The sequence below is a fragment of the Lepisosteus platostomus genome, chromosome 11 (genome assembly GCF_059453375.1).
Source record: "Lepisosteus platostomus isolate fLepPlt1 chromosome 11, fLepPlt1.hap1, whole genome shotgun sequence".
In the NCBI taxonomy this organism is placed as follows: Eukaryota; Metazoa; Chordata; class Actinopteri; order Semionotiformes; family Lepisosteidae; genus Lepisosteus; species Lepisosteus platostomus.
Genome location: NC_142621.1, coordinates 11,302,416 through 11,330,409, shown reverse-complemented (window position 1 = coordinate 11,330,409; position 27,994 = coordinate 11,302,416). Strand labels below are relative to the sequence as shown.

Below are 27,994 nucleotides of genomic sequence, written 5' to 3'. Positions count from 1 at the left end.
TAATTGATTCAAGGATCACATTCACACACTTCTTGAAGAAAGCCACACAGCTTGTTCAGTAATCCTACAACTGTAGAGAAGTGACCCTTAGAAACAAATACATTTTCGTATGGTTTATATTTGTTTCCTCTGAAGAAAGCCATAGACTAACCTACAGTATATCAGTGTTTTCAACACTTGAATACATTAATCAGTTCCCATCATAGTCTTCTCTGTTCAACTTTAAAAAGTCTTAAAAGATTAGTCCTTTTAGCTTATCCATGTCCTAAAATTTATTTGGTTGCTCTTCTAAGGACTGATCCAGTAGACTAACATTTTTTGTAATGTGGTGACCAAACTTGTGTACCTTACAGCTCTCTCTAAGATATTGTTTTACTAATATAATATACACTTTTTTTCCTTTCGTGGTATAAATTTTATGTATTCTTACATTTTCTGCATTTTTTCTGCTTCTCTTTCTAGAAGGCATAATTTCTAATCACATAAAACGTTTTTCATACAGAAGAAAGAAAACACAAGGGGAAGGCCCCACAACCGAAATGTTGTTTTCTTTCTTCCCTTTTCAGCATGGAATAAACCTATTACTTGTTTTTTTCACACAGTACATACAGTACCCCCTTCAAGTTTGATGTTTTCGATTTTTGTATCTATAGCTTATGTTGTTGGTACCAACCTTTCTGCTCTTCTCTATGTTAAATTTTATCTGCCAGTTGTTTGCTCAATTGTGAATTCTATCTAAAACGTTTAGAATTTCCTTTGATGCTTCTACAGGGTTTGTCAATGCTTTTATTTTGACTCTGCAAACCTAATAAGTTTACTCTATCAGAATCCATTTATATAAATTAGGCAGATCAGTGGCTCTAGTACAGATCCATGTGGTACTACATCTGGTAGGGTGCATCACTCTATTAAGAACATTCACTCTTGATCTCTGCTCCATCCTTTACCCAATTGTTATGCTAAGTACATTAATTATCTTAAATGCCGACTTTTCATTGTTCATTTAATTTTTCCTTCTCACTGCCTCGACATGTTTCATTTTTATTCTGTATGTATTTACCTTTGTGTATTACTGTTATTTCACTGGGGCAATGCTGAACGAACCTTTTAGTTTTAAATTTAGACTGCATACATATTACAGAACTATAATGTATAATGTCATATGGTTTTTAATAAAAAACAATCCAAAAGCATTTCTATGGCAATAGAATCATAATGAAGAGAACAGAAAACAGCTACCGTCAATATTCAATTACGAATTATTAAAATTGTTTGGAGGTGTGTTTTTGATTCATGAAGAAAAATCAACACAGTTGTGTATCCAAAGGACCTTGTGTATCCCTTAAGATGTTTTTGTTTCTCTGTTTAGTAGGCAGAAATAGTTACAGAACATTTTGATTCTGCAGGGAAAAAAATGTTTTTTGAATTGTGTAAATTACACATCCCACCCACACACCTGGAGGACCCTGGAAAGAAGTTTGCATTACAGGATTTTTAAATAATAAATCAACAGAGGGCACAGAAAACAAAGAGGCCAAAAATATAACTAAGTTCCTCTTTTCTTGTTTGTCCATTATTATATATAGGGATAGTCCCTATTCACACATGATACTCTTGGTGGGTGATGACTAATCTAGTCTTCCAACAGAGACAGAAAATGAATCTGGCTGGCTGGTCTAACTACAGCTGGAAAGTTGTTGGCACTGCACTGGGAGCTTGAGCTATTTCCTCTGCTTGTTGCTACTGGAGTAGGCAAAACTTGTGTGTTGGCTCTATTGTGTTTTTTTTATTCGTATATAGGAACCCTCTGGGTAGAATCATGACGGGGAGTACCCATTGAGAGGGGTGGGATAGAGAATTGCGTGTTGGATGGGGGAAAATGTTTTTCTGGGTTGGTTCGTATTGCACATTCCACATTCCTGCTTCCCGTGTGCAGTGGGCTTTTTGCATTTGTCATTGTACCTACTGTACGTTTTTTTCTGTCATATTATGCAGTTCTGCTACACAGTTAGTCTAATAATACATTAGTATTGTTTTCACAGTTTTGGTATGATACAAGACAGCATTCATTGAAAGGTTACTGCCAGCTGAAATTCTCAGTAGCCTCATCTTCCAGTTTTGTGCATCTGATAGTCTTAGATATTACCAAAAGGGAGAAAAATCTTAATAAATCTAAATATTTATGTTTACAACTTGAAGGTGGTTAGAATATGTGTCAGAATGTCTTCCTGGCTTTCTGAGACCTACCTGAATGTTTTTCAGTATCTTTATCAAATATGGACAATAGTGAGAAAACTTAGATCTAATTTCAATTGCTTTCCATAGCTATCCTGTAGAAATACATGATGTAATGAGAGATGAATTAATATATTGATGTCATTGCCTTTTTGCTTTTAGCTGTGTAGGCAAAGCAACTGGAGTGAACTGCTAGCCCTCTCCCTTTCCTTAAAAAAACAGACAAACCCATTTTTCAGACTTGCAGGAACTAAGGTTTCTATTTAAAACGCTACTTGTATTTTTAAGCACAGCAGACTTAAAGGCAGACTTTAAATTCTGATCCAATGGTTGAAAATTAACAAAATAAAAACTGTGCATACCTTTACATTGAAATGCAGGGAGGTATTACACATTATGGGTGGGAATAACATAAAGGAAAATCACTGCATATTTTTACCATAAATGCTTAAATAAAAATAATTGTCTGTGGTATGTGAAAGTTATTTCCATATGCAGTCCTACGTAGAGCAAATCTGGGCTGTGATGGCCTAGTTTATAGTCTGCAGGTGTCCCTACCACAAAACCACTACTTGCATTGCTGTAGTGCTGGGAGGACTTTCGAAGAAAGATTATGGGTGGTCTTTATGGACAGGATTGTGGCATATATTGAGAAGTCATTGCAATGCTTTGAAAAATATACACCCTGCTTCACATCTCTCAAACCAGAACTCTTTGGTCTTATGGTTCCTGCATAGATTAGGACATCGGGAAAATTCCTAGTCCACAAAATTCCATGTCTTTGGTGAGCCCAGGGAAATTAAAGTAGAACTAATGTTGCACTATGGGAATTTTATGCAAGGAATGGCTTATTTTCTTCAAAGCCTTTAATCAAAATGTGATGTAAAATGCGTGACCATTCCATGATATATAAAATCTGGGTTGCATCCAGAAAGGGAGAGAGTGCGGAGAACAGTGAAGATGTGGATTGGCAGATTTTAGAAACCATAAGGTTACGAATTCCAGAAATAAATGGAGTCTTTATTAACCTAAATGCCACTTAGTTCAATGTATATAATATGCATTCTGTGGCTTAAAATGAAAATGGTGACTGCAGGTCTTCTTATTTTTTTAAACACTTTCATTTTAAGTGGAAGTGATCAATTTAAGTCTTTTAAATAAGCATAGTGGTGGCTTGAATGGTTTCACAAAGAATGGTTTACAAGGTCATCTATGGTCAAAAATATAAATAATGCAGAAAAATATCTTACTGTACATAGTCATGTGTCTGAAGTTTCTGGTATTGCAGAACTGGTATCTGTTTACATGTAATTGAAAACATAGATTTCTTGAAATTGTGGGCAAACATTCACTTGCATTAAGTGCTTCAGAACACATTCTGAAAGGAAAGCAGATGTCTCTGAGGGAACCTCAGTTTCAGGTGGCCTCTTGAGAGAAGACCATAGAGACATATTGGTTGCAGGAACTAATGACTGCTTTTAAACATTGAATGCCATTAAGTGTTTTGCAAATTGTGTATCAAATATACAACTGTTCCCATAGAATACTGGAGACATCCATGATGCTAAGATGTGTTTAACCACTGCCCTTTGGAAGTCCTTGCTAGTTAAAACGTTTTTGTTTTTTTTCAATATCAGATTCAGGATATAATGCATGAAGACTAAACCTAATTAATTTTCATTTTTACTACATGTAATTAGAACTGTTCCTTAACATTACAGTCCGTAGTATTATATCCTCTACCTTTAACCCATAATATTGAGTCACCTGAACATTTCTGATTATCTGGTGTAAAATGAAAACGAAATACTATTGTAAAAAGTTGTTTTATTAACATTTATAATAATAGTAAGAAATTCAGAGTACAGGCTGCTGTAATGTATTTGGTTATAGGGGGTTACATGTTATCTGTGTTTCTATAAGCATGGTGCCAGATACCAGATTCCTATAAGTGGAAGATATTGGCTGAATATTTTCCTTACTTACAATACATGAAAAACATCAATTCCAAATTGCCATGAGGAGCAACAAAATCTGCCCTTTGACAAATTCCACTCTTTCTTAAATTAAATAAAAAAGAACAAGTCTCCAAAAACCTTCCTACCATAAATACCATTCCTTTGCGCTGTCCTGTTCAAACATTGTTGCCGAGTTAATGGTTAGGCATAGTATTTGTTCTACATTTATTTTCAGTCAGCCTGCACAATGGTAACTCTTGATGAGAGAGAAGTGGTACACAAAGAAATAGTGTCCAAATGGACTGTCAGCAGTTCAGATTTTACTACACTGTCTTTCAAGAAGAGAGAGGTAAACAGAAGATACCTGTCTAAAAAAACTACCAGTACCCTTCTCACTGTTTGCGTAGTCTGTCATATCACAGTTTGTCTTGTTAATTTTGTTTAACTTGTTAGACATTTAGTCATCTGATTTTTAAGTGATGTCTGCTTTTTGATATAAAGGTAAGACTTTACACCTATCTACAATAAAATGTAAAGAGCTTTTGTAATAGTAATAGTTGTTTCCCTGTTGACCCTAGCAGAAGAAATAAGCCCAGAGAAACTGTAAAAAATGTAGTAATGTACAGAAAGAAACCTCATAGGCAAAAAAGTAATCACTATCATTTTGCGAGTACCCGAAGTTAATTCAGTGCAGAAAAGAACAAAGAAAGAAAAAAGCAACATTTCAGCAGTAGATTCGTGTGTTTTGTTTCATGGCTAAAATATTGTTTCTTTTCTCTTTCCAGCTCAGAATTATCATCTACTTGTTCCTTTTGCTCAGAGATGCAACTCCCCACTCTGGCTTCTCATGAAATTATCAGGCCCTGTATTCAAAACACTTCCTATGGGAACCAACAGGGATTTACATGCACAAGTATTTTGAATACAGGGCCCATTGATTATAGGAACTCTGATATCCCTCTCTGGTTTTCTATGTCTGTTCAGTTAATAGTAGTCAATTTAACAATTTTTTAAAGGAAATGGGTGAAAAACAAAAATGTACCAAGGTTTATGTCAGTAGTGGTCTGCTGAAAAATGACTAAGTTGGATACAAAAACATGGACAGACATTTTTAGTTTTGCAACAATTACTCGGTATAGAAATGGAAAGGAAATTCCCTGTGGAGAAACCAACAGAGATTGTAAGAGGCTTTTAGTCTCAATATTAACAACTGAGGACAGCCAACCATAACAGTAATGGATAGCACTCCTGTTTGGGGCTATTTTATAATGCTTCATTAAAGTATAATTGTATTGTAACTAAAGATGCATTAAGGCAAAATACAGAGATCTCCAGATATACACAAAGCTTAATTGATTACATTGCATGTAATATGTTTCCCTATGAAATCTACTGTGTTTAACAGTGCACACATCCTATGATGTTGCAAGATTCTCTCTTCTTTGCACTTGAAATATACATGTAATCAGTGCAATGAACAATTAAAACGTAATATTCCTTATCTTGATAGGCTGTATGGAATAATGGTAAAGGGAGCATGTAATCTCTTGTTTTGTAATGCTTGAACACATAAGTGCAATCTTAGTCAAAAGAGGTTTTCTGTTTACGATTCTAAGAGGAAGCAATTATCAGCTGTGGTATCAACAGAATGGAGCAATACCAGAGAAACTTGGATCCACATCCACTGAATCGATGGAATTATTCCTTACACAAAGCTCAGGCACATGACATAGACTAATTATTATGATTGTTTCCTATATCGAACTCTTTACAGGAAATTTGTATAAACGTACATGGAGATGTTTGTAATTGTGGTCAAGGAGCATAGCCTCCACTAAAAAAATGTGTTTTTTTTGTAAATAGTTGTATTTTTGTTCAGAAAAGTGAGCATTCACACCTAGCATGTGTGACAATGATCATGGCTCACACTTGTATTTATTAATTAGTGAAATGCACACTGGTAACTCACCAAGCAGTATTAAATACTTCTATAAGGATTATATAAAAGACAACATTTGATCCATTGAGAAGCACATACACAACTGTTTAAGCTGATAAGAAAGGTCTTTAGCCTTTCTTTTGTTTTCACAGAGGATGGTGACTTTGTTTTCTCCTGCTTTACACACCTGACAGTAACAAGTGCCATTGTTGTAAATGCTTTGAAAATAGAAGCGTATAGGAAGCAATGAACAATGACTGCCGCATGACCTGTTAATGGATATAACAGTTGTGTTTTTATTAGTATGCATAAGTATGGTGTGTGATATACGGTAGTAAACTGTTTTTTTTTAATTGAATAACAAAGTCTGCAAACAGTATTCATACAGCGTCTTGCAGAAGTATTTGCCCTCTTGCAAAGTTTCCACAGTTTTTGCTGACTGAGGAGCTTGAATGACACAAACAGGAATGTATATTTAGAATCTGCACAACCTACTGCAAACTGATTAAGCTAAAAACTCTGATAGAATGTAAATAAATTCATTTCTTTAAGAAAATAAGAAGATTCTTAATTGCAGACGTTTTCACCCCTTTTGAAATCACAGTCCTAAATTAGTCCAGGTACAAAAGAATAATTTGAAAGGTCACACAGTTTGTGTAATGGTCTCTGTCTGTGTGTAATCAGAGTGGTTTAACTTGGCCTCAGAGAACATACTGTACATCCCTCTCTGTAGGCACAGTTCATAGAGTGATATAACATATGGACCATGAAGAGTATGGAGCTTTCAGAAGAAATCAGGGATTGAGTGGCAAATACAGTAGGAAGAGTTTGGGAAAAGGTTATTTATATCTTTGAGTATAGCGGAAAGTCCATCATTAAGAAGTGAAATGTGCCATTTATACAATCGTATCACCAGGACGCTTCCTAGATCATGCCCTATTTCCATATGGAGCTGCCAGGCAAGGCAGCAGTGATTCTGAAACATTTGCAAAGTTCTGTGCCAGAGATGTGAGTCACTGTTGATACATTAACATTCCAATCCTACACAAAGCTGGTCTGCAAGAAAGAAGTCATTACTGATGAGATATACTGCAGACTTTTGGCAGAAGTTTTTGAGTCAGATGGGTATGTCTGATAGAAGCCCACCAGAGCACACCACCAACTCAACACCATCCCAACTTTCAAGCATGACAGTACTAACATTAGGGACTGGGATGTTTGTCTGGATTGGGAGGAAAATGGATGGTGCAAGATATAACCGAATCCTGGAGGAATGCCTACTTGACTTCAAAATCTAAAACTGGGCGGAAAATTCACAGTTCAACAGGACAAGGACGTGAAGCATAAGGCCGAAACCGACACTGAAGTACCAACTGACATTCATCCTCCTCATATATACAGTAACAGTGTTCAGTTTTGAACAAAAAAGTTCGGATATAAATGGTTTTGTAAGGCACTAATATATTTGTCCATAATTATTGGAATAGTAGGAGCATAAATTACTTGATATAGTCAGGAAAAAAGGAAATAATTCACAACTAAGTGCTAGTTAGTATGCAGTTTAATAACAATTACTATGATCAGCATTTCAGTCTTTGCAGATCCTTGCTGGGACCTAATAGGCTTGGCTACATACAGTAATCATACAAGACAGATTGGTCAAATCTGAATTGGTTCTGGAGCAATTCATAGGTAACAAAAAATATATTAAACATAGACGAGGTAGTTGTAAATACTGTATACAGTTAAGACGTATGAGTACTATTGTGTGAATTGTTTTATCAATTTTTATGCTCATGCATATGCTAAAGAATTGTAGAAAATGTATTTACACTACATTTGTAAAAATGTTACTAAACTATTGTTTGCTAGGAACATTTCTGTTTAATTATCAGTGTCACGATAGATATTCAATATTGTATTTGTTTAACATACATATTAAAGGTGATATCTTGTCTGCCAGGTGGCAAAGTTCTCAGGAGCTTGTATGTTCAAACATCTATAGAAGACAAATTTTTAAAAGTCCAGGGTAGTGTTTGTTCTCACTGAAACTCCTGTTTTAATATATGCAGAAAATGATTGTTTAACATAACACAGATATCTCATGTAAATAAGAGGTTGTCAATGAAAACATTAAAAGTTAGATGTTTTCTGATACTGTACATTCTAAAGTAATTGACTGGTTTTCCAAGACATATTTTTCAGTATCATGTTAAGATACATTATGAAACCTGTTAATTAGCTGGATGGTCTAACTAGAGAAAAAGGTGCACTCTGACAAGTATGGCAAAGAATTAGCAAGAGGCAGACAGCAATATGGATATTTGATCAGATTAATCACTTTAATTTAATTACAAAGTCTTTTAAATGTATTATAGCTATAGGTCATATTTGCAATCAAAAGTTAAATGAGAGCTATAAAAGTTGACAACTTAAATTAATAAATATACTATACATAGATATAAAACTATACAGTCCTGTGGAAAACTATACAATTAATAGAGAAAATAAAAACTCTATAAAACCAATCTAACTGTAATATATACAGGTTGTGCTTTAGATTTATTTTAAAAGTATAGGAGCTATATTAATGATGTGGTTGAATATACAGTATAGGCGGTATAATATAACAGGTGGGCAATCCTTGGTTTTGAGTGACAATTAGAATAAATTCCAAATTTAAATTCAGATACTGTAAATATTTGAAAGTATCGTCATGGCCTTTGTGTTGTTTTCTTATATTAGGAAGTATTAATATAAAAGCACTTTTTAGCTACTGAAATACACATCATATCTTGTTCTTAACGTCATGTTTGCAATGAATATTTAAAAAATCAAATACTGAACAACATAAATTACAAATGTAAAAACAATACAGAAAATGTGGTTAATTATTTTTTTCAGAAAAGAAGTGAGAAATAACCATACAGTCACAATGTATGCACTAGCAAAAAAAGAAAATCTTTTCTATTTTGGCTGTTTTTTTGGCTGCTAATTATTTAGAACACTGCTACAGGTTTTTTTTTTTAATCTCAAACAACATAGAACTTTTTTTTATAGATAATGATTACTGCTGGAATTTTTTTTAACGTGATTGAATCCTTCGATTAACCAGATGGGTAAATTGAGAAATCACATCATTAACAATGATGACCCAGAGAATACCTAATTATATACCTAAATCAATCATTATTTGACTATTAAAATATGATTTATTGGAGCAGTTTGTTAAAAAATGCAACAGTATCTCAGGCCATAATTCTTTAGTCTGCTGTACAGAGCCCTAACCACCACTCCACACTGCTGCACAAAAGGTCTAATAAGGAAGAACTATTTTGTTCTTATTCAAATTAACAAATAAAAAGCTCTTTTAACCTCCTAAGAAGGATCAGTCTTACTATACTGTATGTCCTTTCTAATTTAAGAAGGTCATGCTGTTTAAGGCACTGTAGGTTTATGGTTTATTCACTTTTGCAGCAAATTCTTGTTGTTTTATAACGTCAAAGTCTGACTCATAAACACTGTGGTAGTGTAGAAAAGGTGACCAGTCTAGTCAGCTTTTAAAATAGGTATTATCATAAAACTAACTAATGCACCAAAGTGAATGGTAAATTTGTTGTAAATCTCCTATTCTTCAAAAACAAAGACTTAATCTTATTGGCAAGCAAAGGGGTTTAAGGGACCCCAGTGTTATCAGTTCATGTATACCTGTGGTAGTCAAAACAACTAAAGCCAGTTGTCCCCTTCTTGTAGTGCTGGTGACAGCATAGCATTAGGTCACAAACCTAAGTCTATAGTCAATAAGCTTCACTTCAGTGGGCTACTTGTCCCTTGAGCCTGATCTCTTGACCCTACTTCTTCTCCTTGCATTGTTAACAGAGCAAAGTCTCATCTTTCAGAATACTGCACATTGCTTGTAATCTCACAAAAGGTGACAAAAGAGATCCTGACTTTTAATATACTGTAGGTATAAAGGTAAAGGTGTAATAAGGCATAAAGTTTAAAATATCCATGGCCTGAAACGTGAATTTTGCATGAATTAATTCGAATGCGTCTAAGAAAAGCTTGGGAAAGTCAAGAAAACTGTGAGTGAAGTCACACAACTGTGATGGATTTTACCATTGCTACTGCTCAGCTTTTAAGTTGCCGATTACACTGTATCAAAAATACATCAGTGTCAATCACACTGTTTTAGAACTGGGACTTAAAATACATGTAGAACTGGGCAAACAACATACAAAGTGCAGATTTAAAATAAGTTTCATACAAAGTGCCCTCATTCCTCGCCCAATTCTCCAGTTGTTATGCCTTGAAGGTTGTTAACACCAAACGATTTATATTCTCCTACTGCTGACTAAAATATACTTGCTTCAAGCATTGTATTTCTTCAGTTTCTTAACTCCTAGGCTTGTCATTTACTGCCCCAAGGATAACTTGAGATAAAGGCAAGAAGGTGTCAGTGTAAGCTTGTACTTATTGGGGGTGGGGGGTAGCAGTACTTGATTATTTTATGCTGTGCTTCAAGTGGGAGTGTGGGCTTCCAGAATGTTAGAATGACTAGTTACACATACAGAGTTTGGTAACTTTTGGCTTGAATTACATGGATTTGAGGAGCTTCTTCATTCCTGAACTAGCATCTGTGCAAGCAGAGCTCTGTTTTTTGAAGATGGTGCTGCTTACATTAAATGGTGGTACTGAACCATTTGCATGTTAAATCCTGTATGTTATACATGATATATGAATAAAGCATTACACTTACTAGCATTAGGAGATGAAACTGCTACTGATACATGCACACACTGGAATCTTTTGACCTATTTTTTTACCACCTTCTTAGTAAGGCAGTCAATGGCCTCTATAGCAATTCTCCCTCTTTCCCTTACTAGTTAATAATTCCTACTCCATTATCTGCCAAGAGTTCTTATCAATCTCTCTGTCAGTTTATAACAGGGGCTTATCAATGTATCTGGAGTCACATGATTATGGCAAGCCTATCACAACCATGAATTTGGAACCCAACCGATTAGTGCCCATGAGACAGGACCATTGGTCAGGTCACTATTTCTTGGGGGGGGCTGGGGGGTGGGAGTTGTTCAGTACACTGAGAGAATTCAGGTGTCTTTCGAGCTTGGAGGTGATATCTGTTTTTAACCCAAACTTTCCCTGAAGTCTTTCTGGAATCAAGGCCGGAAAAGTTTACAAGTCACACCTTTTCACAGTCAGTTTTATATGATTTTCTGTCAAGGGCAAAGCACTTCCAGCCAATAATGTCTTCAAGCCCTGAGCCTGGCATGGGGCAGGATTTCACAAGACAAGAGCTCTCTGGGTTAGGTAGGTTGCAATCTCTCCGATTTCTTTTGCTTTTACACAATCCTTTACCAGACACTTGAAAGAATCTGACACTTGTGTGATTCTCTTCGTATTCCAACAGCAAACACTAAAGTGTACCAAATCATTTCAAGACACTTTTCTCATGCCTACAAGCTATTCATACTATATTTTGGGGCTGCATTGATACATAGGACACAGTTTTTTATTTAATTTCATTTTCCATCTATAAGGGTTACAAGTATTATGGTGTGGTATCCGTAAATGAGGAGGCACGTTCGACTTTAGAATTGACACGTTAAAAAATAGCTTCTCGTGTGCTTATTAATTGATCAAATGCATGGTTTATAAATAGAGAGGAATCTAGGAGGTTATGACGTCTCACCTACCACCCACCAAACTTAAGCAGGTGGATATTGTGTAGTCAGGAGATTTGAAAATGTGTGGTAATACAGAATAGACGATAGATAGTAAGATTTATGTTCAAAATAATTAGCTTCAAGATAGTTTACAATGATTCAGGTGTCATTCTTTATTCTCCAACAAAGAATACAGCTGGGTTTTTTTGCATACAGTATGTGCAAAATAGACTGTTTAAAATATTTTCTCAAATTTTGGAAAAAAGACTAAATTAACGAAATTGTGCTTGCCTAATCACAAGCTTAAACGCATTTTGGACTCGGTTGGAGTAGCTGATTGACTGTTTCATTGATTGATTGGTGTACATCTTATCTTATGTCGTAGAAAGAAACAGGAATGTACGAGAAAGGATTTTTTTCCCAGATGATACTGACATCGACGTTATTTGAAAGGAAGACGCGAAGCGTGCTGTGTGCATTGTTGCATTATTTTGCGAATAAAACACATCACAACAAATTGTTTTTCTCATATTTTTGAAAACTTGCATTATTCGCATATCTGCTTTACTGTCCTTTGTAATAATTTGTTTACTATGAGAATCTGGTTTGTAAGGTAAATGTTTTCCGACCACAAAAGTATATTTTAACATTGTGATTGTGTTATTTACATTGATGTTTTGTTTCGATTAATTATAAGATTCAAGGTAAAATGAAACGGTCTTTTTAGATTTTTTTATATGAAACACAAAACTTTCGGCCTTAAATAATAAAAATACAGATAGCCTATAATGCTTGTCACTTTTTAATGTTTTAATGGCGTGTTTCAACAACTGTGGCTAGCTTTGAGACTTCAAAATACCGGATTATAATTCTTTGCAAAACACTTGGAATCTTCAGCGTTTGGAAAGATGAGCGAAAGCTATAGGCTACCACGGACTTGATGATTTATTGTACATGGAGAAATGCTAGTCTACGTTTTTTTCTAATAGGAAAGGTTACAAACTGATTAAAGCAGAACAACAATGCTCTACAGAAATTATCACAACTTTCAAAAGAGGTTATCAAATATCGAGAAATGTCTCCAGCAGTAGGGTAAATACAAATAAATCAAGAATTTGAATTGGAATAATCCGAACACGTTTTCAGTTTCACAATACACTGTTCTTTTCAGATACCTATCGAGGCAAACACCATGCATATTTTATAAAGCAATTCTTGTAATTTCACCAACTGAAGGTAGCAGTTCCCGGGCTGGCATACTTGATAATAAATAGTATTATCTTAACATTGTTCATATAAAGAATAATGTACAAATGTAGCAAAGATGAAGAGAAGAGTAGACAATTGTGATTGAACCAGTTTATAATGAAAACAAAAGGCAATCCTGGAAAAACGAATAAGGAGGGCTATTCTGTTTCTGGTAATACGTAATACAGGCTACCGTTTTAAAATCTTTCAGTTTGAAAAGTATAATACAGTAAAATTATCTTTCAACCGCTAAAATGGGAAAATGCCGTTCGTTACTCGTTGAGCTAATTATTTTTTAATTATATCTAATGATTTTAAGTAGAATAAATTTAGATTAAAAATAATATATTTTTCCGAAACGCCCCTTGAGAAATTGGAGCTGTAATACAGAAAAAAATGCAGAAAATGTTTTGTGAATAAAGAAAGTAAATTCGGTTAAAACATATTTTTTAGATGTGGAAAATAATTTACGGCCTGTTTAATTATAATTAAACAGATATTTAGGACATCATAGCTTTTTTTTTACTTAATAAGAGAATACGGTATTTCAAAGGCGTTATAATAAGTAAAACAAACTTGTAGCTTTTGCAACTTTTGTATTCTTTTTATCTTAGCATTGATCTCTGTGTAGATCTCTGCACTGTAATTATTGTTTAGTATTTTTTTTACTTGCACTTTTTATTGAAAGCGGCTTGTTGCAATCTTAAAATATTAGATTCTCAATTCCTGAAAACGCTTTTAGGGGGAATACTTCCAGTTCTTCCAGGTCGGTGGCTTCCTTTTTATGTCATGCTGTTAAGAGATATAAAGATAAAAATGGATTCGTGATTCTAACGTTTTTACCAATATTGAAATAAAAAAACACAATTCTAATTTTCTGTTTATTTCTTAGATTATTGTTCGTAGTAGCGGTGGTACTACTGTTTCTAGTTTCTAAGACGCAAGTGTAAATGCTTTTGCTTCTGACCGACACCGTACAGAATTCAAATAAAGGATCTTTATGTTAGTATCGGATCCTCTTGTGATCAACCAGGTGAAGCGAAAGAGATATACTTTGTTATCGTAAGCCAGTCATTCGAACACCTACAGGTTAGTCACTGAACTCATTACCGTAAAGTATCCGATTGCAGTCGGTGTCAGCAGAAAACTTCAAAATGAATATTTTAATGTAAAAAAGATGTTTAAATATTTGAAGTGGACCTTTAGTTGTGCACTTTTGACATCAGTTGTCTATGTCGGAGCAGTACACTGTATTCAGAAGCAACACAGGTAGATATGTGATTCTTTACCGTTAGCAATAAGCACGTTTCACCTGCTACTACAGTATTGTATCTCCGTGAATAATTTGTAATATAGCAATTTCAATTTCTGTTAAGGATCAGTAATGAACACAGTTGAAAGCACATTCAATTTGCTTATATTTTAATTCAGCATTTCAACCTGTATTTTCTACATTTTATTAAGTATTAAGAAAGCTTTGTGTGAAGTAAGGGTGAGGCACAGAAATTAATTGGCATATTATCTAAAATGATTATGTTTGCTAGTAGTTTTCAAAACCATTAATTATTTATGTTGGGCAATACTGCGCTAGCTCATGTCAATAAAGCACGTTGAATCTGAAAATATATTTAGCCTTTTCTTGATGCAGTATTAGAGATGCTTCTGACTTAAAATATCGACTGCGTTTTAGAAATAATTTTGTATTGTCTTTTCTCCAATAAAAGACCCGTGCGCTTGAATGCAATTCATACACTCACCCGGCCGATTATAAACATATCCACCATATCACGAAAACTTAATTGAAATGACCTAATGTTCACAATCATTATTTAAAAACCCAAACAAACCGTCTAATAAATAAATGTTTCTGTCTGAATGTATGACAGAAAAACACTGATAATACTAAATATTTTCTTATTTCTCCAAATCTAACCTTCTAAAATTTCCTTGAATTTCTGTTTTCTCTTGACTCTTTAAATTTCTGTTACAACAACACGGAGCTCAGATATTCGTTGATTCTCACCATGTCCGTTCACTGCGTTTTTTATTTTCACACATTTGAAGCATTGTCACTATTTCTATTTAAACCACTTCGAATTGGGAGGATGAAACATTTTATGAGCTGCGATTTCTTGCCTCTGCCAGGGATTGGCCAAAGAAAGCGTGATGTCAGACCACCCCGAAGAACCGTGATTGGAGAGAGCTTTGTGAGTGATGAGTAAACAAGGCAGGAAGGAATGGTTTCAACTTCAGAACTCAACACATCACAGATAGAGCTAGCTAGACATAACACATTGGAGGGGACTGTAACCCTGAAGCCCCTGACAGTTAACTTCAGTTTATAGACTGATGTCAGAAACATCGAAGAGGCACTGGGAGATCAGATAGCCGCTGAAACATCGGCACAGACGTGATGATCTCTTAGTTTAAGGTGTTATTTTCTTAATTTTTGGTTAACAGTGCAGAAACCGGTTGTCTAGTAACATAACTGCTCATAGACATTTTTTTAAAGTGCGCTCTCTTCTAATTGCAGCGTGGTAACGCAAAAAATTGAAATCGATGAGATTAGATTTCACAGGGCCGGTGTGGGAGATGAACTTTTATTTTGTCAGCTATTAAAAGACAAGCTGTTGTGTGCCCTTAAGTTAAAGTGGCACCAGCTGAGTTGAGGCATTCGCTGGATTTGGGGAGAGTTTTCTCAGTAGGTGAGAATTTGTGGTGTCCCCCTTGCGTCCAGGTGGCCTGTCGGACGGAGCCGAGCCCCCAGTTCCGCTTTGCAGCGCTGTCATGCTGCCCAAAGTCGAGACGGAATCTCTGGGACTCGCTCGATCGCATGGGGAACAGGGACACATGCCAGAAAACATGCAAGGTAAGTAAATAGCTTCATTTACATTCATTGCACATGTGAGGTGGATGCAGAAATGGAGAATGTGTGTGTGTATTGTACTGTACATTGTACTAGTGATTTGTCGATTTGGGTAGCATCGTATTAATGGTGCATTAGATTTCAGATCATGTTTAAATTATTGTGACCTTTATAGATCTCATCCGATAATCACTGATACTTCTTTTTCCACCGCGTGTTTAACTAAGGCATATTAAATGGTAAGCTTAGTTTTTAACGGTTCATCACATTGTCATAAGGATGTTGCCAATCGAAACCATTTTGGTAGTAAAATAATTTTCAAGTTACGTATTCAGTAATATTGTGATGGCTCGCTAATGTAAGGTTACGTACTGTACAGTAAATGCAGCCTGCGTTATTAGAGGTCGAAGCCCCTTAAGACGTTTATCTCTTGCAATAAACAAAAATATCCAGAAATTATTCATGTAGACGTTATTTACGTGTAGATCCCGAATATTTATAATGTCTTTTTTTACACCAAACTCTGAAAGTTAAGCAAAATAAGATGATGGGCCTGAAGTATTCACTTTGAAGTGCATCCTTTGGGAAAACTAAGAAAACTTATTTTTATGGTATCTTGAACTTTCTCTTTGAGCACGAAAACTGTCAAATAATAGTTAATTGTTAATTGATATCTGGGGTCCATTTTACCATCAATGTTATCGTATTGTGACGTAAATTTGTTATTTTTTTAGCTTAACTGTTTCCTTTAAATATATACACACTAAACGTCTGAAATGTAATTAATGTACCAGTTCAATTTTCATTGTCAATTCCTATAGCAGCTAACTGAATATTTATTACTTTATAAATATTAAGTTATTTCTAAGAACAAATTGAGAACAACTTGTTTATTCAACCTGTTGCGATGTGAAAGTAAGGCACCGAACATTTCCTATTTCCTTCAAATCTCAGTGCTTCAGAATTAATCGGGCAAGGGAAAGTACTGTATATTTATACAGTATAACTTTCTAAACTTGTCCTAGCAAATAAACGGGCAGAAAGTGTACTTTCAAAGAAAGGAAACCAATATCTCCATTCTCTAATTTCTGAAATTATTGTCAATTGATGTTTGATTGAAAAAAAGGTTTAAGTAATGGATTTTCATATGCGAGTGTTGTTAAAAACGTTCAAAGCTGAATTAAAAAAGCATTTGAACAGTACTCTCCGATAGTCACTTTTTGTACTTCAGCTTTGAGCATTGAAGATCAGAGATCATAAACCTCATTTTGTGAAACCTAGCTATTTAAATCAGGCGTTTAGATTATTTTTCATTCATCAATCCCACCAGTTGTGTATTGCTTATTTTCCCTTTTCTAGGGGAGAACGTATTAAATCTAGATAGACACGATTGAGAATCAAGTTAAAGACACGATTTTCTAAAGTATAACTTCATAAGTCCTTAAATATATACTGTATAAAGCGCTGTTTTTATTTACAGTATGTACCAATAAAATTAAGTTTAAACAAACTTCTCAAGATAATGTAATAGCATCATAAATACAAATTACTTATTTCATTGTATCTTTTTCCTATTTGTTCTTGCAAATATATGTTTTACGTGTATGGCAAACAGTGTGCTAATAGCGTTTAGAATGTCTGTTGAGTAATTTAAAAAAACTTCTTCACGTAAAATAACTATAGACTTCTCGTAGGGAAAATGACATCTCTCTATACTAAATCACACTAAATCACCACCGGATTGTAAGACATTCTGAGACTTTGAACATTTAACAATGGTTCTGTTCTTTGTAGTTGTCGACAATTAATAAATACCTGCTGATGCTGGGTTTTTTACGATTGAGACTTCTTGTCAAGTTTGGTTTGATGTGTTAAAGTTAAAGAGACGCATTTCCACCAGATCAGGATATACCCTTTCTGAAAGATGTAGGAATTATTTTAATAAAGATATGTTATACTGTAAGTACACGGTAATCAAGTTGTGATAACACAAGTACCGTGAGGTACACGGTACTCAAGTGCTCCATACATAAATATAGTTCCCGGTGATAATTTGTGATACCTGTACCTTGATAAACTGCATGCATTAACAATTGTTTTAGCTCCCACTTCATATAAACCAGTGAAATTAGTTAAGCATAAATACGTTTTAATGTTTTAAAGAGCTAGCACAACCCATAGCATTAAAACAGTATAAACTGTATACATCGTGTATCAAGTTAATCGTGTAATTCAGATACATATTATAGAGCGATGTTTTATTAATTTCTATACTTTAAATAATAAACTGTAAATTTTAGTAATCGGGATATATACATCTGCTAGATTGTAAAACAGTCATAATTAATTCATGGACATTTTATTTTAAATAAAATATGTGCGATATTGTACATTCATGGATACATGTTCTTGTCTGCATTACAGTCTTTCAGTTATTACATGTACCTCCTGGGATTTACATATCTATTATCTAGTGCTCAACACAATAATTAACTTGATACGTTTTAGTGAAATTAAAGAAACTCCCCTGGTATGCATAGTAATTATTATTTGCATGTTTTGTGATTTGAAGCCAGATTGACAGGAGCTGACATAAACTGTGTCAGAACCGCGAAGGTCCGAGGAATGTTGTCAACTTTAAAAAAAATGAGCATGACTTTATAGTTATATACAGTATCTACGTACTATACTACCTTCGTCAATATACTAAAGCAAAACTGAAATATTAAATAGCTACGTTTGAGGCATTGTGGGCAAGGACTTAAACATTTGTTGCAAATTGTCATTCTTTTTGTTCCCTTAAAAAATGACCGAACAGGTGGTTGGAAATGATTTGATTCAAATTCTTTTTTACAGATTGGAGACACGTTTGTTATACGCGGGTAGCCTACTTTGAAATAAAGTTTTTTGAGTGCCTTTAGGCTGTTTCAGTATTAAATATCTTCTGGCGAGAGAGTGTGTGTGACAGAAGTAGCAATATGCTAGTCTTGTGTTACTCTTAAATGTTTAGTAGCCTCCTATTTTCTGAGGCATTAGAACATACAGTAGAATGAATATGAATGCAGATTCAAAAGGTTTTACAAATCGCTTAGAAAGTTCACGAATTATCACCGTATTATTTTGTGCTTCCAGAAAAAGAAATGTATGATGTGATTTTTCTAGTTAAGAATAACCAAGCATATTACTGACAGGTCTTGTGTAGCCCACTCTATTTTCATCGTAAGTTACTGACTACTTATTTGTTATCTGTACGACTTTTACTACAGAAACAGCATTTACAATGGAGTTTTAAGGACTGATTTTTCAACCTATCTGAGGAAGAAGAAAATCAATAAGACTTGGTCATCAAACTGCATACTGTAAATCTGATACATCGGTTGGCTCAGACATCATTTTGTTTCTTCAATGTTTATTCTACTCTTACAGTCAGGAGTATTGCAGACCTGTGGAAAATGTAATGCTGGGGTTTCTAGAAAAGCTTATTTATAGGAAACTTGCCAGAGACGTTCTTGGATGAAGCATGTGGTGGTTCAATTGCAGTGAAAAATTTTACATTGCATTTAAGCTCTGAATTGGCCTATATACCCCTCTACTTTCCAGCTCCTCAGTTTAAAATGATGGACTACTCCTATGATGAAGACCTCGATGAGCTCTGTCCTGTGTGTGGAGATAAGGTGTCAGGGTACCACTATGGTCTTCTTACCTGTGAGAGCTGCAAGGTGTGTGTGGTTTTTTTTTTGCTATATTTTCTGATTGTTTTATCTTGCCTAATTCTTGTTACTTGTTAAATCTTCCGTCTTCTAATTTGTATAGTTGTTTAAAAATATGTCTTCTCCAATTTACTGAAAGATGTAAAAAATGACTCATGAATTTTGTGTCTGTACAAGTACATATGAATTTATGTGTTCACATTAGGTGTTTTAACTTTAGTAACTTATTTTTTCTTTAATTGTATGAAAGCTAGGTCAAATGAGAAAAGACCTTCATGTTCTGATTAATGCTGTGTAGTAACGTCTTAGTGACACAGTTTTACTCATACACATAAGAAGGAATACTCCATAATTAATTTAAAGAGCTTTTTAAGAAGGTGCCCATGTTTGTATTTAATTCATTTTAATACTTAATCTTGTGATAGCACCTTAGCTTCTCAAATGTCACTGCTTTCATATGCATTTCAGCTATGACTGACTTTTTCCGTGTCTCCAGTGTGCTCAAGTCGAGACAGAAAATGTCTCTCTGTATCAGAAACAGATTTATTTGATGGTGCCATTGTTTGAATATTTAGTTGATTGGAACTATTCCTTCATTACAGAAGTTATGTGTTGTGTTTCTGGAGTTCAAAACTACTCGCTGTTTTCTCTTAATTTTCCTAAACTGCACTGTCTCAAATGTAAAAAAAAAAAAACAGATCCGGAGATAAAAATCGAAGGACATGGGCAATGCATGTGAATCCCTTTGCCTAGTATGTGTTCTGGTTTATATTAAAACCATTACTTTTGCAAACAGTTTAAAATTAAAGGACTAATCTGCAACCTATTCCTAATGATGCACAATTTTGTTTATAATCTTAAGAACCTAAAATGCATTTTGGTCAAAATGCATGCATATCATATTGTATGTTTGGCCTTTTTCTTGCAATGTTTCTTTTTAATATACAATACCCATCACGTTAATGGTGCTATAAGATACAATTTTAATAATCTCAAGCAATGTAGCAAGCCCAAGTCATTGGAACGTTTTTTTAATGTTTTCATTGCCTCTACCCTTTATATACCCTTTAATATACAGTATATATTTTGTACATGTTTGTGAATTCTTCCAGGTTTTTTTTTGCAGATATGATAATTGGTGACCTTAATTCTGTCATTCACTTATTGCCTACTTGAATTAAAAGTCTATTTTAACAGCTCTCTGCACCAACCAAAGGTTGTACTTTCTCATCCAGGTTATTATTGCCAAAAGTATGCTCACTCTATACAAAAGTTAATTAGAACATCGGGGTGTAAAATCCATATTGTAGTGCTTATTTCATGTTAAAGGTCAAAATCCTTTGCACCCCCATAAATTGGGTCAGGTAAGGTAGAATTAAATCTTTGCTGTCTTTAGCAAACAAATTGACTCAAAATATCCTTGTTGTTCAATTATCTTAATGAAATTCAATACTTATATATAATATTTGAATATGCTGCAGCACTCCATCATAATGCAGTAAAACATTCCATTAAGGTTTGCTGACTTAATCTGAGCTGCTTAGTTATTTCAATGGTTCCTGCTTTTGCATTATTTTAAGAGTAGCAATAAAGTCTTCAATTCTCCTTTTACTATAGGAAGCTGCTTGTATTGAATTGGCTGTGTTTTTTTTCCCTATTGGTTTACTTTGATAGGAGTTTGTTCCTTTGTAGATTGTTTTATACAAATCCTGTCAAGGCCTGTGACAAAGATGAACTTAAGCTATTTAATAAATCTCCCTAACTTTTAAGTATTAACAAATCATACAACATTTGTGCGTGTTCTTTTTCATAAATATATATTGTAAAAAAAAACAAATATAAGTTTAAAGATTGCAAGAAATTTGAATTTTACATCTAAATATTTTTTTTCCATAGGGTTTCTTCAAGCGCACAGTTCAGAATAATAAAAGGTACACATGTATAGAAAATCAGAGCTGCCAGATTGACAAAACACAGAGGAAACGGTGTCCCTACTGTCGGTTTCAAAAATGTCTCACTGTTGGCATGAAACTGGAAGGTAAGGATGTTTTTCATTAAACTATTTGCTTTCTGTGCTCCTGGCAATGTTAGCCATAAGGGAAATGACACATGCGTGACACATTCGAAGAAAATACATTGAAAAACAGACCTTTATTCTACTGGTATTCAGAAAATGAGCTTTTTTTTTTAGATAGCTGCTTATTTTAGTTTATATGTACTTTCTGAAGTCTTTGGTTTTGCCCCATACAAATGGTGTTTTAGTAATCTAATGAATTACTGTTAATTGTGACTTGCCAGAGGGCAGAATTTCCTTGGCTGTCATGTTATAGGCTTATTTTCTTTTGATTTGTTTTCATATGTTAGCAACAGGATACCAAAAGCCCTGCAGTACTTTGTCAATCATATCCATGGATATACATTTTTTGAAAGCTGATGTATTTCTGAAGTACATGAGGAGAAAGTCTTTCAATAATTCCTTGTGTCAGCTTCACATTAAAAAATGTATTATTTTCATTCTGGTTGCCTGTCTGAAAGTTTGAATCGGTGCATCCAGGCATGGGGTGTGGTATCGATAAAAAGCAGCAGTAGTTTTTCTCAGTACCTTTCCTCAAATTAATTCATCTGTTGGAGTTAAAACATACATCTAAAATTGAACGGAAGAATCAATAGGAGTTGCAATATATATGAAGCAATTGTTGCAATAATTTATTAATATTAATACATTTACAGTTTTATTTAAGCACAGCCTATGCCGTGCAATTACTGTATGTTAAAAAGTAGAAGATAATATAAAGATTGTATTGTTTAGCAGAAACAGTCAATAGTAGAAATCAAGATACAGTATATACAAGAATGCAGACTGGCTAATGACCTAATGCATGGATAGGAAAAACAAATGAAACAAAGTAATAGGCCATATTACTAAGTTAAATTAAGTGGCAATGTGACTTAATATTATCGCTAAGTCGCTTAATTTATAGTCGCTATGGCGACTTCTGTTGATAAATGGTAGCTTGTTGCAAGTTTACAATCAAAATAATTCATCACTTCTTTAGGTGTTTACCACAAATTCCATGTTTAATAGGAATAATAAGGCTGTAACTGAGTGAAATGTTCTATTTATTTTTTAATTAAGAGTCAAAATAAGGAGGTTTATTTTTAAAGGGTTCTGTTTCTATTTCATAGTGCTGAAAAATGTATAGAACCAAACAGAACTTATAAAGTTGTAAAATATATTCTTTGCTTTATTAAATTCTTTCATTTCCTCTGAATTTCACAGTTTAAAAAATGTATGTAATAATTCCTATGAAAGGAAACCTTTAGTGAAGTAAGTAATTATTCCAAAATCAGGCAAACAGCACTCTAATTTATATGTATTTTGTTTGTAATAATACGACAGATGGTGGGCTTGTTCATCTCTAAGATGGACTGAGTTTTTAAAAATCTGAGACTTTTTAGTAAAATAATAAAAGCAGATTATATGTAGTATATTCAAATACTATTTAGCTTACAAACATAATTATGAGTTTTGAAATTGTGGACAAAAAAATATAGAATTTAAAAAATGTGAAGTAATGCTTGAGTAATTGTAGTCAGTTAAGATATAGTTTAGAAATGGCCCAGAATGTTAGTAACAACAACTTTAGTTAGTAAGTCATATTCAACGTTACTTTTCTATGACAAAAAAAACATCACAAAAAAGCTTTATCTACAGTATATAAGACCATCAGTAATAAACGTCTTGTCAAATGTGCATTGATAGTGTACATTCAGAAAGGAGCTGTATAAAATCATTAAGTATTATAAAACCCTGAAGCATTTTTATGTCAGATATCAACCATGGGACCCATAAATATGCTTTAGTAATATAGAAATACTTTAAATAGCGAAATATTACCTTGGATTTAGCAGAATAAAATCAATAAATAATTGATGGTTTGTATTCTACCATCTTTATGATTTGGTGACTGTTCCTAGGAAAGATGAATTTGGGAAATGGGGAGCAAACAGGCAGGGATATGAAAGAGAGATTAATTTTTAATTTTTTCTGCAGACAAATCTGTATGACATGCATGTAAATAACCTTGTTTAATTAGACACAAAAAAAATGTAACCAAAACATGTATTCGTGGTCTGACTTGCAGGGTCAGACCTAATTGTGTTTTCCCAAAAGGGCTAACTATTAGTTTTCAGCTCATAAATTACCTTGTTGGTTGGAATCATTAATAGTTAAAGTCCTTACAATAATGTATAATGGATACACGGGGTTTTGTGATACATTTTTAATGCTACACTAATCCCTAAGATAAAAAGCTCCAAACTTAACCTCCAGCGGAACACTCAGCAGTCTCTGTGTGTCACGGAGCTGTCAAAGGTTCCTGTTTTTGTGTAGTCACCATTAGTCAAGACGGACTTTGTGAGAACTTCTCGTTGGCTCTTTAGATCTACACGGCAGTGACAGACACTGCTGTGACAGAGACCATTAAAATTACTCCCAAGGCAGCTGTTGAGCTGGATTTGTTTTAATTATTTTTAATTCTGGAGATATTAGAAGCCATAACACTATCTATGGGCTTTAAGTTTTTCCGCTTGGGGAAATGGTGCACTGGATCGTCTTCTTTCACGTGCCAACTGTGTGCGAGAATTTATACTCTACTGCCAGCATAAAAGCAAAATAATTAAGCATAAATAATTAACGTGCACAGTCAACACAAAAAAAAACCAAAGCAGTCTCTGAATGGAAAAGTTCATTGATTACCTTTTTTATATGTGTAAATTAGTGTGTTTTCCTTTTTTTCGCATTTTAGAAAGGATCATATGATTAATTTATTCTTTAGCTTAGTGTGCAAATTCATGATTCTCAGAGTAGACTTTTATTTGTGTTCATTTTACTAATTAACTAGATCCATCAGTATGAAGCTTTAATCATATCCAAATTGCAGTCATGTGTCACATACTATTTAAATAGTACCGTATAAAACTTGTTCCCTGCTAAGTGCTAAGCCACTGAAAAAATAATCTTATTTGGAGATCCTACAGTATATCCCCAAATGCAAACTGGAGTGCAAACATAAAACATTTAATAAAGTAAGTGTCAGTGTCTTTTCAAATGTTGTTTTATTTGTTCATTATCTGAAACTGCTTACACTGTTATATGATGTTTTAAATAATTGGTATTGTACTGTGAATCTGTAGATAAAATAATGTTCAAAATATATTTTTAACCTGAAAATTAAATGTTCTGTTAATTTTTACTGAACAATATTTCTCAGAGTTGTCGAGTTTCTTACGCATTTACAGTCTTCGTATTATCATCAGAAGCATTGTTCACCATTTATTTTTTATCTTTGTTTGTCACAGCTGTAAGGGCAGACCGCATGCGAGGTGGTCGCAACAAGTTTGGCCCAATGTACAAGCGGGACAGGGCATTGAAACAACAGAAGAAGGCCCTGATCAGAGCCAATGGACTTAAAATAGAAGCCATGACTCAGGTGATGCAGACTGTGCCAACAGACCTGACAATATCTTCGGCCATTCAGAACATCCACTCTGCCTCCAAAGGCCTACCTCTAAGCCACACTGCCTTGCCCCCAGCAGACTATGACCGAAGCCCCTTTGTGACATCTCCTATCAGCATGACCATGCCACCTCATGGGAGTCTCCAGAGCTACCAGGCATACAGTCACTTTCAGAGTCGCACCATCAAATCTGAGTACCCAGACCCTTACACGAGCTCTCCAGAGTCTCTCATGGGCTACTCTTATATGGACACCTACCAAACCAGCTCTCCTCCCAGTTTTCCCCACTTGATAGTGGAACTTTTAAAGTGTGAGCCAGATGAGCCACAGGTGCAGGCCAAGATACTGGCCTACCTGCAGCAGGAACAAGCCAGCAGAGGCAAGCACGAGAAACTCAACACCTTTGGTCTTATGTGCAAAATGGCAGACCAGACTTTGTTTTCCATTGTCGAATGGGCTCGGAGCAGCATATTCTTCAGAGAGTTGAAGGTATGTGTCTTCAAACAAAATATACTAAAACTAAGGGGAATAAAGTACAGGCTTGTGTGCTATGAAAATAAATTAATATGATTTAATCACTTTCTCAAAATGTGCAATCTTGCCTTTGTCATTTCAGAGGCAGGACACACTTGGGATGTCATATGTTGTAGAAAATGGCCTTGACTGGTTTGTTCAGCGGTCAAGAAAACTTTAGAAAAGAAAGGAGACGCTTAATTTGCGATTGTTTAGGTGTACAGACTATTGCTCAGTGGTTCTTTTGAGTTTTCTTTGTTAATTATCTGCCTTAGACATCACATGGTCACATTCTATAACCTTTGGTACTTTGAAAAAGAGCAGCTATACCTCTAAAATAAAAGGTACTTACAGTACTGACTTTACATTCATGAATCATTTAAAATTGCCCACCAGAATGTTCATTTTCAGTAAATGATCAATATACAGTATAGAAAAAAGATTTGGGCATCCTGACAAGTAGGAAAGGCTTTTAATATTATGTTGATAGGTGTGAATGAATGCTTCAGTATAGGTCATTTGAGGGATGGATTTTAAATTAATATTGTGTTGAAGCCCAATGAAGTTTTAAATATCTATGCTAATATATTCAGAATTGTATTATAATTTCTAGTTTCAAAGTCAATATTACCATTCTAGTAGTGTTTATGTGTTTTTGCACATAGGCTTTAGTTTCAAATCAAGTTGATTTTCTTAATTGGTCATTTGCTCTGAATGCGTCCAGGATTTTAATTTCTGTCACATTAGGACAAGAGGTCAGTAAAAATAATATGTGATCTGTAGGAAGCTCACAAAGGTTGAAGCAACCCACCAGAAATGTTGTCTTCACCTGAAAAACAGTGTAGTGCAGTTCTGTAGCACGCTAATCCAATCTGAGTGCATGACACAAAATGAGCTGGTTAACAAGACTGTATTTTTACTGGCATCAAAGCAATACCTTTTTTTATTCAATACGAAAGTTAATATGCAGTGATTCATGATAGATCTATGATACGTTGCATACATGTTGGGTGTATTGTAAAAAAATACTTTTATTACTTTCATGCTTTTGTCCTAAGGTGCGACATACTGTATTAATCAATTCATGGAATATATAACTTCAAAAAATACATATACTGTATATTTATCAAAATGTTTTCAAGCCGAGTGAAGCTCCTGTGCACGTGATGTGCTCACTGTTTTATCATCTCTTATCTTTAAAGTAATTTTAATTATAATATCCTTACTAACATATACTCAGCATAATTTGATTGCTTATTACGTACGCTTACAAATTATGCCCTGCCCCACTTTAGTTTCTAAAATGAAAACATTTTGTTTCACTAACTGCTAAGTTGCTATAGTTTTTAATGGTACTTGGCCATAAAGCTTTGTTTCCAGCAACCTATTTTCCATCAGTTTAAATGATAAAATGTTATCTTTTGTGCACTGAATCACCCCCAAACCCATGCCATTGTATTTTTGAGCATTCAGAACAGAACTAGTATACATCTGCGAACTGTGAGAAAACAATGCTGTACATGACAATCATAGGAGCCACTTTTGCTCAGTATCATCACTAAATCATTGTCAGAAGCAGAGGTCTGCAAAATTATCTGCTACAACTGAGAGCTTACAAGAGCCGATGTTCTAATTATAAGGTACTCGTATAGCAGTTGTTAAGCTGAAAGCTTAGCATTTTTGATGAGAGAAAATCCTGTAAGATCCTTCTGAGAATAGGTGATGAGGGTTGATGCTAGACTGAATATACTGAATGTGTAATAACAATTGTGAACAAAAGAACTTAAGGCAGATGTCACCCAGGCAGTACAGCCTCTGACAAATCGTATATACAGTTCACTGGGGAACCACCCAAAGACAACAGTCAATTAAAGGTGTCGCTTGACTATTAAGTGATACCAGTCTGCGAGGTTTGTGTTAAATGATACAGATTCACACACTAATTCATTTAAACTTAAACAAAAAGTTTCATCACTTCTGTCATCAGAGATTAATACAGTAGGTACAAAGTGATACATTTTGCAACAAAGTTTTTACAACCCAAAGTTTGCAGTCTCAAATTAATTGCTCAGCAAGGAATAACATTTTAGAAGCAAACCTTGCAAACCTTGCTTTAATCTAAATGGCTTAGTCCTGGCATTTTATTATCAAACTTTAAGTCTCTTTCTCACTACAATGTCAATGCATTTGGAAATCCTAAAGCCACCTCTTAACGTTACCAAATCAATAACATTCCTCTTCAGTTTTACCAGTCTTGAGACAGAATAAAATCACTGGTTTCTGTTTTAAAATTCACAACAAAAGCTAATTTCAGATGTC

General features: G+C 34.4%; 1 protein-coding gene across 3 annotated transcripts in view; it reads left to right on the top strand.

The window, feature by feature from the left end:
• The first annotated feature begins 11,240 nt into the window (after positions 1-11,240).
• The window catches only part of nr5a2 (nuclear receptor subfamily 5, group A, member 2), a 60,143-nt gene continuing 43,389 nt past the window's right edge, over positions 11,241-27,994 (top strand). For 2 of the 3 annotated variants that reach the window (XR_015925206.1, XM_088598416.1), the window contains exons 1-5: positions 11,241-11,463; positions 15,805-15,936; positions 19,534-19,652; positions 21,540-21,681; positions 25,005-25,651. Coding sequence is in view for 2 of the 3 variants with exons in the window: in XM_088598416.1 (XP_088454542.1) it covers positions 11,400-11,463; positions 15,805-15,936; positions 19,534-19,652; positions 21,540-21,681; positions 25,005-25,651 (1,104 nt within the window). In the remaining variant the exon portion in view is untranslated. Of the gene's footprint in view, positions 11,464-15,278; positions 15,499-15,804; positions 15,937-19,533; positions 19,653-21,539; positions 21,682-25,004; positions 25,652-27,994 lie in introns of those variants that run through there. The other variant, XM_088598417.1, reaches the window with a different exon arrangement.